Source organism: Rhea americana, unplaced genomic scaffold (assembly GCF_003343005.1).
Source record: "Rhea americana isolate MKP2758 unplaced genomic scaffold, rheAme1 scaffold_49, whole genome shotgun sequence".
In the NCBI taxonomy this organism is placed as follows: Eukaryota; Metazoa; Chordata; class Aves; order Rheiformes; family Rheidae; genus Rhea; species Rhea americana.
The window spans coordinates 4137738-4149749 of NW_028186634.1; the positions used below are offsets into that span (position 1 = coordinate 4137738).

Sequence of the window (12012 nt, forward strand, 5' to 3'; positions counted from 1 at the left end):
AGCACGTATGAAGTAACAAAAGTAGGCATGCAAAACAGAAAAGGAGAAGAGTGAAAACACAATACAATGCAGAACCTCCAAACATTTAATGTAAAAATTCTTAAGTAATGAAGCTGAAAGGGAAAAAAAAAAGAAAAAAAAAAGAAAAAAAAGAAATGGGATGGGGAGGATAAGGAGGGGGCGAGATCTGTTGAACTTTACCTCTCTCTGGTCGTTGTCAAGACGCAGATGCTCTGTGTGTTGCTTCTGTCTGTCCTTCCGCCTCCACTGTGCAGGAGCATTTCTCTTTGTCCACCTACGGATAGAAGAATATCACTTAGCAGATACCAAGATTTAGGTGAAGAACAGTGGCAATAGGGGAAACCAGAAGTTTCCATCTTATTTTTTATTGAACTTGCCAACATCAAGCACACCAGATACAGCGTAGCTGCAAACATACACAAAGAATCTCTGTAGAGGCAGCTAACCTTAGASAGCAAAAGAATTTCATGGAAAATTAGGTCACATACACTTGGTTTGTATTGCTCCCTTCTTTTATTATCTCACATTACCATTTGCACCTTTTTCCTCTTTCTTCAAAATTTTTATAAGATGCCCCTAAAACATTTGCTAAGTCTTAAAAGCATATCCTAATGGAGCTTATTTATATCAACTGTCCTTAAAAGTAACCTCAATTATAACCTCATCCACAACACGGCTTTCTTAAGCAAATCTGCTTCTACAAGTCCAGATGTTAAAGCTTTCTTCCTGATTTTTCTCAGTTAAAAACAAGCCCTCCTAGCTTACTCACTTGTTGCTTGCTGGTCCAGTGCAAAGGACATCAGACTGAAGCTTGGGAAAAAATCCCAGTTCATACTTTCCTTGTCCAATTTTCATGTCCAGTAAGTGGGGGTGGACTGCAGTGTGATCAATTTTTGCTAGCCTCAGTTCAATAGCTTTCTCTGAAATAATAATTAAATTCTTTGAATGTATTTCTTAAAAGTGGAAGTCATCTATAGTTAAACATCTTCAACTAAAAGTGGATCACAAATTTACGAGAGAAGAAAGCTTCTTMTTGACCATAAACAGGGACACTTTTACAAGAGGGTATTTTACATCAAAGAAGTGCCACCAAAAGGAAAGAAAACATTCACCTTCTTAAACTCAAAGTGTATTTTCCACACTAAGCATGCAGAAAAATAGAGCTGAATTAGCCTTTACATGAATTTCATTTCAGGTTCCTGTACAATCATGCGATTTAATTCCCCACATAAGCATTACACTTCAGCTTCTCGAATCCATTTTTTTGAGGTGTTAAAGAATTAGTTGTTACTCAACTTTAACCTAACGCACAGCACAAACAAGTATAGTTGTATCCTCTTAAGTGTCAAAGAAAGTGGCTTATTACCCTTACCAGCCTCATCAATGGTTGTGCATTTCTGATACATAGATGTGCGCAGAGTTGGTGTCCTAACATTTAGCAGTCTAATTTTATCCACTCTTGAATCAAACACTCTCAAAACAGGGTCTTTATCATCTTCATCATGGCACATGATCTTATTGTCAATGAAAGATGCAAACATTTGAGTCTCCAGGAATCTTGAGAGGAAAGGCAAGTAAGGTTCAGGCTGGTCTGACAAGAAAGATGCCTAAGACAATAAGAGATAAAAGACTGTTTGAGAGTCTGCAGAGGTATAGCCAAAAAAGCATTAATGTTTCTAACCAAGAATGCATTGAAGTCCTTTGGAGCCATTCATAGCCCAGTTTTATTATATACATTAATTCCACCTCTGAAACGGAGGGCCTATAAGAAACCCTCAGTTTCATGACAATTACCTAGTAAAGCACAGTAATTATCAAGCTGTGATATTAGCATTTCCTTGAATTTATAACAATTTTAACAGAATTCCAGCAAACAGCAAAAAAAATACTGCACGTGTGGTCATTACACACTTGTTTACAGTTTATTAGGTTGATGAGAATCTTTTCATACAATTTCAAGGGAATCTGATTATCCATTTAGCGTGCAGTACTGCAACATAGTCCATGGCCACATGAAATATCCTGCTGATGTCTGATCTCCAGTAAAGAACATATTAGTAAAATTTGAAGACTGGAGTCTTTTGTTTCCCTAAGAAAGGGCTAAAAATGTTTGCTGCACATGTGCATAAGCACTTTGTGAGATCACGGCTTCATTCACAAACATATTCAGCAATTCCTCTGGTACCATTTTCACTAATAATATTTAATATAAATGTAAAGGTCAGCCATAAAGTGAGGCTAAGCTGTACATTTTTCTACAGCATCTCTAATAGAGCATCTTCATCTCTCCTCAAGCATGTATATATTTCTCTACATAATCTTTTTAAAAGTACACTAAAATATAAGTTTGTTTTGTTTTGTTTTTAAAACAGCACTGTTTCCATTTTCTGACCCAGTAAACAAAGTCTTAGGCTTGATTACTGTTTTAGTTTTTAAGTTGATTTATGTCTTTTTATTTCAACTTACTTTATCAAAGTTCTGCATCTGTTCCCTGTTAGTAAACCAAGATTCCTTGTCCTGACTGGGTTGAATGACAAATACTTCATAATCTGCAAACATCTGGGTAAAGCGGTTGGCAAAAACTTCACGGATCTGAATATTCAGCTGGTAAATCTTGAACTCTTCTTCATCACACTGAATTTTAAGATCCTTTTTGCTACTGGTCTCCTCTCGCACCTCCAGCTGAGTAAGGAAACAAACAAAAATTGTATTGTGGCGCGGTCAGGTATTCTAGGTATACAAGATCCAATCTGCCACTAAGCTGCTACTCCTCAAGTCAGTATTTTGAATCCCCTTCCATCCCCAGAAAAGCATATCTTACAGCTTCAAGCACTGCAATAAAAATAACAATATAAAAGAAACAAGAAAAAATCCTTTGCCTGAAAAAAGGTTATCATTTCAAGCAGTCATATCCTACTTCAGTACTAGTTGCACCRAATACACTTGAAATAAAAAAGATAATCACATAAATGCCTACGTACACTGCGTATTTTGTTTAGTTTATTCTACCCTTTCATCATCTGCATAAGGATCTCTGGGTTTTGATCATCTCTGGCTATTAGGTAGGGATGTATTTCTTTCTTGTGTAACAAAAATCCAGACTTAGTATTGTTAAAATTTAATACATCCCAGCTTCCAAATGAATACAGAGATGCACAAATGAAGTTACACGTTTAGCAGCCAGTTTCCTGAAACCTAAGCCCTTAGCAGCATACCACACAATTCAGCACTACATAGCTCACAGTAATCTCTAATGAAATAAAAAGCATTTTCAACAATACATGGGCCAAAATTAAAAATAAATAAATCCAGCAATATGAGATTCAGATATTCAATTAACATTGACAGGAATTGGATGTCCAAGAAAAAGATATCAAAGCCACAAGCACTCATGCACCATTTTGAATACTGTATTCGTTTGCTATTCCTGCTTCCATTATTATAAGAGGCACTGCAACATACAATGAGCTGCAATATGTAGTGCTCACATCTGCACAATGACTGCAGCTGTCCCATGCTTCTTAAAGCACCTTGGCTATGCTAGTTGTCTACAGTGCCCAGTACAAAGTCCAAGGCCAGCTGTGAACAGGCATCCTACAGCCATGCTTTTTAACAGAGTGCTGTGCTATTCAGCCATTGCCTGCAACTGTACCCCATGAGCAGCACTTTATCTACACATTCCCCATTAACTGGGCTTATTTAAGCCAGWTTTTATTTAACTATTTGAAAAACAAATTTTGAGAGAGTTATAGTCTATACAATCCCATCATCACAAAAATGCTAGTTAAATGAACTGTTCTCTGTAGTGGAAGAGAGTACAGAGTAGATAAGGCCTGAATGTGCAAAAACTTGAAAGAAATAAACAATCTGCATTTCTCAATCCAATTAGCGAAAGGACAAAAGCTTCTTACCAATTTTCCCCCTGAACAAGAAAATGGTGCAAAAGAAAAATCTGAGAAGAGGAACACAGCTGATTTAAGCATCTAATCCTGTCTAGTAGCCAAATACTGCTTCTTATAACCCCAGGCAGTCCTCTTCCCACAAAGTTGTTCTCCTCCTCAACCTAGTCCCGCTCACACAATTTCTGCCTCTGTTTGGCTCTACTTACAGCGCAAGTTTCAGTCAGTGGCTAGGAATCAGATTCAGCAATGAAGAACCAGTCAGAATAAGTTAAACATGTAAGAAATAAGCCTTGCTGAGCAAAATGCTCCATTCCACAGAGGCTTAAAAAATAAACCAAAAAACCCACACTACATCCACACTCCACAGTGGTCTTTTCAGGTGATAACTTTTATGCAAAAAGGGATATAACTTTTTTTTCCAAGTGCTGAGGAATCAGAAATCCAATTGGAGTCACCAGGAGCTGTTTAATGTCCACTTGCTAGGAATCAGACACTAAYACACTTTGCAACATCAATCAAGAAAGAATCAGAGCATTCTTATAGTAGACATATTACACTCGGGCAAAATTACATATATTCCACACACAGTGAGAATGACTTAGAAAKTATCAAAAGAGAGAAAAAGATTTAAACTTCATGATTAATTGGATGCCAGTTTGGGCCAGGTAAACTTTAAGAAAATGATGCAACTGTAAATAAATTACCTTAAAACCAAGAATAAAGAGGGCAAGGTATATTTTTAAACACGTTATCTTGGCAAAGAAACACTGAGGGCAGCCAAACATTTCCCTAGACCCTGTGATGTAAGCAAACAACACAAAAAAGCCCAACATACACGCACTCAGCTTKCCTTTGCCTCTACAGGTGTTCATGAGGCTTGCAAAGGTTAAATAAAGTTTTTCCCAGTGAAGAAAAATCCAGTCTTTGGGCCATGATATCAGACAATCATCTGCTACTGCAGTTCCAGAGACAGTGAACAGAATTTCATGGCTTACCTTCTCCAGACTCACACCTGTTCTTTTAACAAGGGCTTGCAGTCTTGCAATAGTCTCATTTTCCTTTAGCAGCTCATAGGAATTCAAAGGTGATCCTGCTATGTTCCCATTTCTTTTATCAGAAACTATGTCGCATGCTCTAAAGCTCTTCATCTTGGACGCACTCTCACTACAGTGAAGGTTTCCCTCAGGAGGAATTCCAAAAGCCATTAGTATCTCTGAAATTTCCTGAATGAACTCAAGTTTATTTGGAAACTGGGGCAAGTCTTCTGGCAACTCGATGAAATGGTTGTCTACATCCACAAAGCACAGATTAGCCTGGGATTTAATTTAGAAGAGGATACCATTAGAACATCACCAAGCACAAGCGTCAAGTTTTATTTGTGTTAGGTTTTTGCACTTTTTCGTAACACAGACTTGCCCCAACCACAACTGAACTGGTTGGCTTTGAAAAAAGCACCATAAGGCTTTCATTTCCAGGTCAAAGAGTTATCTCTTCAAAGAGATAACTAAGATAACTTATTTTAAAGTATCTTATTATGTACTAAACAGATTGTAACATACTTTAGGCAGAGATTCATACTGATTTTGTTTATACATACACACACAGCTACATTTTAATACAGGATATTTATAACACATTATCTTACACACATGCATACATAGCAGGTAACTCCCTGCTACTTGGATCAGCCAACTCTTCTAACAGGTTTGGTGACTATCATTCTAAATGGTCCACTGAAATTGCAGTAGCTGCAATAAAATTATCTTACAATTACCTTTTACAAAAAAAAAAAAGAAAAAAAGAAACCCCTGGAAAGAATTGGTAAGTTTTCCAAGAGGAGAAAAAAAGGAGGAAAATTCAAGTGGTTTCAATTCTATTTTGCTGTCCCAATCTTATCTCATCTAGCGTTAAAAAAGGCCAAGCTTCCACAACAATCCCCCAAAAAGCTGTGCGTATTTCAGAGATTTATCTCACCCTGTATTTGGTGTAGGTTCTTCTCCCCTTTTGTTTTTTGCCTTGTGAAATCTCTATCAAGCGCTTTCATGATATTACATACACCACAGCAAAAATCTTATTAGCATATGATTTCTGCTTGGAAAATGAAGTGCGCAGAAGAGAGAAACATTATTTTCTGTAGAAACAGCGAAGTTTTTCTTCACTGAAGAATAAAGGTAACTGTCACTTTACTGTTTAGTTTGTCCTCCTCTAAAATCTCTTCACCCACATTATGGTGTACTTTCAACCCAGCCTCATCACCTTATTCCAGAAGGTGCACTTGAACTCAGGTTTCACTACAGCTTTGCAGCAACAACACACACCAAGTCACAAGAGCTAACAGATCTTCAGTTATTTCTTACTATTTCTCAGTAAGCCCAGAAGGATGAAAGTGCTCTCACTAATTAACAAGAAAGATGGAATCTTAACAGGTTAACTCACACTGAATGAATGATGGACAATCCTGGAAATCTCAGTAAAATACACAAACAGTAAAAGATCAGTAAGGATAAAGTAGTTTTGGCAGGATTTTATTGTAAGAATAATCACAGACAGACTTGGATAAGCCACACCTAGTGAGACCCTGTCATCTAAGTAAACTGCTGTGAAAGCATGCCCCCTAATGATTGTGATGGTCTCAACATTTCTGTAGAACAGAATTAGGATGTCAATTCTCCTTAAAACACGCATCTGCTGTGTTCCATTTCTTTATTTTAATGTTGAAGTTCAAAAGATGCAAATACTTCAAATTCTTAAAGCAGGACTCAGAGGGACATATTAAACTAGATTTGTGCAAGAACTGTGAATGAAAAAGTCCAATATAAGCTCTGCTATATTACCTATGGTTACAGATGTGAGTAGAGGCCAATTCTCCATTTCCTGATATTTTAGTATTCTCATACTGGGGTTTCTCTCTTAGACGAATGCGTGTAGAACAGTTTAGTAGCTCTTTGCTATAGTAGATTCTTCACTATAAGTTAAATTGTAATTGAGTAAGATGTCTCAAAAGTACTCAAAGTAAATAAAGACAACTATCTTGCAATATCTTTCTGGTTTACCCTAAAAACAACCCTTCTTGGGGGAGGAGGRGGCCTTTCTTAAAATAGTGTAGGGCAGATGTAGTAGTTTAGGTTTCCCTCAGTACCAACAGAGCKAGTGTTGCATATGCCCAGCAAGAGAGCCTCGGTGGTAGGCTACGGCTGCACACTGCCTCCCATCATTTTTCACCCAAATGAACATTCAGCACAACAGGAGAGCACATAAAATTTGGAGAGTTCATGTTTCAAGTAAGCACCTGAATGCAGGAACTTCCCAAGACCCTGCTATATGCATGAGTTTCAGTTAGAGAACTATGCCAGCAAATGCTATCAGGAATACTACATGAGCTTCCAAACACTAAGGAAATAAAGCCTTGAAACTAGGCAGAATGGCCACCAGTCAGTGCTGAGAGAAAAACAAAAACCCTTTAACTGGTCACAAGTTGACTGAGAAATTGCAAGACAGACACATAAAGAAACTCTTCCAAGAGTTAAATTGGGAGGGGGTGTGTTTTTTGGGTCCCCCTACTTTCTCAAGCTCTGTTTAATTGATGTCATTCAACTTCCTCCCCTCCCCCCTCCCGCAGTGCTTAGCTTAGCAAAGATGCAGCACAAAATATCACTCTTGCCAACTTGGTTAAGCTTGGGTGAATTACATCTAAAAAGCATTTAGCCAAAAAATGAATGAACATTAAACTTATTAATGTAGACAGATTCTTGTCTTCTAGTTCTAGACAGAACTACCCAGAGCAGCATAAACAAAGGAGATTCATTAGAGGGCTTAAGTCTCTTAAGTCAGGGAAACTTGAGGTCACTCTCAAAAACTGTATAAGCACCTCTGACAAGGCCACTTTTCCCAGGGAATAGAAATGGCTAAGATGCCTCACGTCACAGGTCCTTCAAGAAGTACCAAATCAAAGTTCTTACATAAATAAATAAATAAAAAGCCTGAAAAGTATTTTGAGTACTAAGACAAAGCACATAAAATAAGTTCTTTGATCAAATGACTTTTAGTCATTTTGTTTCTGGAAGCAGAGTAGTTGAGTGAGCTGAAGGCTTCATAATTACACCTCTATGACTATACTGACCATCATTCTACACATACAAAACTAAATTAATAAAATGAAATGACTGCAAGATATTAGCAACAAGTTTAAGTACTGACATGATAGACAGCATCTTTAAATTCGTCACTTACTAYTTGAGGTCTCTAGAACACTCAAATACTTTTTCATTTGCTGCTGAGACACTAGTTTTCTCACCAAAAGAAAACTTCCAACTACTACATCCAAAAAATCAATAGCAGTTTGTTAAAACAGAGACACGTAACATCATCACATAATGAAACAACTCTCCTGGGATATCACACTAAAGAACAAGGGTGTCACCTCCTAATTTTAAACACTTGTGTTTTTCCTACAGTAACTTTCATAATCACAAATAGCAGGGTTTAAAGGTGCAAGTCTTACAAACCTCAGAAATGTGTGTACAAGAAAGTCAATGTTTCCATATTAGATGCTAAAGTCTGGTCCCATGAAATCAACAGCAAAATTTTCAGTTGGTTCAACAGGCTCCAGACTACATTCATCAACTCCAAAGCCAAAACACAATTGTAATTCTATAGTTTGACCTCCAGTACAATAAGAGCGAGCAATGCCTGAATGAAGTCCATATCCTTCCTTTCAGCTCCTTTTAAAAATACAGAAGGAAATGATTTAGGTTCTACCAAAAGGCTGTCTAAGGAGGAATAACTTACTCTGTCAGTTCTGATACCACAATCACCACTGCCTGAGTTTTCTGTCCTGCATAGGTGGTCAGGCTACAGCTCATATACAGGTTTTCAGATGTCCTCCTAGATTATCAGATTGAAAAATGATTCTGACTACACTTTCTGCTCTAACACAGTGTTAAAAGACTCAAAGCCGTTCATCTATAGCATTTCTACAGTAACTATCATCTTTGTGCTTTATGTCCAAATCTTGCAAATAACCATGCACTTCACTTAATGCATATAAATCATACACCTGCATGTGTCTGTGTGCGCACGTTTCACACACAAGGTCACAAGACCAGTCTGTGGAAAAAGTGTTTACAGTGGTCCTACATTCCAAGGAATGCTACTATGCCATTCCTGCAAGCACTTGGTGACCTTTTGCATTTGTTAGCACTGTTCCCAAGTCAAAGCAGAATTTGTGATAGAAAACAGTCTGCAGCTGCAGAACATGAATTCAGCTGCTGAAGTGGTTGTTTAGGTTGTTTAAGGAAAACTTAAAACTGAACTCTGTCAATAAATCTGCTGTATTATCAAGGATGTATCAAACCAGCAGAAGTGCGAAAACACATACAAAGCAGTCATTATCATTCAAAATAATTATCTTGGTCAGGCTGATCTAGATGTGTTGGCCACTAGAGGAAAAAAAAAAGGTTTCTCAAAAGATTTTTCTTCTCTTTTACACATACAAAAATAAAAGATAGCATTTATTACTGATTAGCATGAACTAACATCTTTTAAATGGTTAAAATAAGAATTCTGAGAATTCACATCTTTTCACATCTTTTTGGTATCAGCAGAGAAATTAATTTTAGTTTTTAAATGTAAAAAACTCCATCTTTTAACTTTTCTCAAAGAAAAGGCAATAGCCCAATATCCTTGGAATCACTTCATTAAAAACAAGTTAAATCCAGCAAAAATAGTCTTGTTAAACATTTGCTGGAGGACTCGATCTTTTTCTTCTTTTCATTCAAATTAATCTTAATTTCCACCATTATCTTGAATTCGAGTGGTGAGATGCACACATGCAAATATATAGCGTGAAATGGCCCAGATTAACTTGTCTGTTAAAGTTACATTACAGTGGTACTGCAAAGGCCTCTTTAAAAGGAAGTTCAAAGAAATATCAAAAAAGTCTCACTTCAGTACTTGCTGCATTTGTGATCTGCAAGACAGCTAGTTTAACCACCTTTTTGATCAATTTTACTGATAAACGAACCACACTTTTGCCAGCAACATCTGAAACAGCTACGTGTTCTTCCCTTCCCCTTTGATTTCTGCAGAACCTTATTCTAGTGSCACTTCTGCCTGCCTCCTTTCTCCTTCGAGTTCCTTAATGGCCTCAGATGCAGCTATTTGTGAAACCACAAGGACAGTCATACATAGAGAAAAGGCCCTCAGCAAAGCAGAATACACATAAGCACAAGCTTAACTTCAAATGTRCTGCATCAGTGATACATACAAGAAGCTCAACCCTACAGCAAGTCTTCTCCAGTTTTACTGGGCCATAAGCAAGTCCTTTGTGAATTTCAATGAATTTGCCATCAGGGACTCTTTTCTGAAGAGCTCAAGGGTTAGTCTAAACTTGAGTTCTTTAGTAAATGTAGCTAATTTGCCTAACCATCATCTGCCAAAAAAATGAAGTTTGAGATGTAACTGGGTTTCCTATATAGAAAAAAAAATTGCATGGTAAAGCATTCCTTCAAGCACTGGCTGGGACCAAAACATGGGGGAGACTGCCACCATAAGCAAAGTGAAATAAGCCTCATGGCACATATAAGACTTAACCCAACACCTGCCTGAGTTGGGACAAAGTATTTTCACACATATTGGCCTAAAACACTTTACAACCATTTAGAGCAAGAGCAAAAGAAACCTTTTAAAAATTTCATTACAAAATGACAATCAAGAAACCTACAGTGGCACTACGGCATCCTTATCTAACATGTGTTAGATAGCCATATTATATTCTTCCACAAAGCCTTTCAACTGAAAAGCTGTAACTACATTTTCTGTTGAAGCTTTTCTACTGTTCACTTTTCTACTTGTCCAAATTAGATACTATAATCTCAGCTGTCCCTTCTATCCATGTAAATGGATTAGCAAAGAAAGATGCAGTTTATGCAATTTCAAGACAAAATCAAAAACTCAGATTTTTTTCTGCAGAACTCAGAATAAATTAGAAAGAACAGATCTTCATATATGATTTGCAATAAGCGAGGAAAACTCTGATACTTACTGTAGGCTATGAATCAAGCACCTAGAAGCAGGACTTGGAAAGGAGTTCCTCATATAAATCTAAAAATTTCATCCAGTATCACATACACTCCAAACTTTGGCAATAACCAGCATTATGTATTAATATCTCTTTTGTTACTGATAATAAATCTGTCTTTAAGTACAAATAATAGAATCCACATGTCCTCTTTTACTGTTGCATGGTGGAACAATTTATATACCTTCCTTGTCAGTTTCTATATCAGAAATTAAGTATAGAGCTTCTTTGACTCTTTTAATTAAGAGTATCTGTTTCTTTTATCTCTACTTCTCTCTCTAGGGATAAAAGACGCCTAATGATAGCAAAGGTAAATTTGACATAGTCAAGAATCTACCCCTCCACTTTCCAGTTTGRTCTATTTTTGGATATTAAAAATGCTATCAATGACCTTTGTTTAAATTTCCAAGGTGAGCTGATAAAGCTCTTCAAAAACATTTACTTTTTAAATAATTGAAATATCCCACTCAAAATAAAAGTTCAAAGTATTATAGTGATTTTAAAATGAGAAAATTCTCTCTTTACAGAAGAAGTACAGTCTTTTAAAAATTTGTAATAACAATTAAAACATCTATGGCACATTGATACTATCCATACTCCACCAGCTGCCCTCTATAAAACTAAGAAAACTCAAACAACAACAAACAACCTAGCCCTGTAAAGCACCCAGAATTTTGTAAAAAGAAGTAAACCAAAGTAATAGACTGTTTTCATGGCAAGAATATACATTACTCTGTTATTAATGATGCCAGTGCATAGAAAAAGGGAAAAAATAAAGAAATCAAGAGACTAAAAAAACCTTTAACAGAATAACAAGAACAATAATCTAAAGAGAATTTTTCCTTTGAACTTGCCAGGAAAAACAAATGAAAGCTATAAGCATATCAGCATATGGTTTTGAGTAAAAAGAGCAATGTTGGCATGGTGACCAGACTGGAAGTTTTCAAAATATCTTGTCTTCAATTTCAAGCAGCTTCTTAAAAAGTTTCCTATGTCAAGCTATGTTGTAGC

General features: G+C 36.7%; 1 protein-coding gene across 3 annotated transcripts in view; it reads right to left on the reverse strand.

The window, feature by feature from the left end:
- DENND5A (DENN domain containing 5A) overlaps window positions 1-12012 on the reverse strand; it is a 68267-nt gene that overhangs the window by 23535 nt on the left and 32720 nt on the right. For all 3 annotated transcript variants that reach the window (XM_085317195.1, XM_085317193.1, XM_085317196.1), the window contains 5 exons: window positions 4919-5236; window positions 2488-2703; window positions 1394-1628; window positions 791-941; window positions 202-295 (listed from right to left, as the gene is read on the reverse strand). In XM_085317195.1, coding sequence (XP_085173321.1) covers window positions 202-295; window positions 791-941; window positions 1394-1628; window positions 2488-2703; window positions 4919-5236 — 1014 coding nt within the window. The remainder of the gene's footprint in view (window positions 1-201; window positions 296-790; window positions 942-1393; window positions 1629-2487; window positions 2704-4918; window positions 5237-12012) is intronic.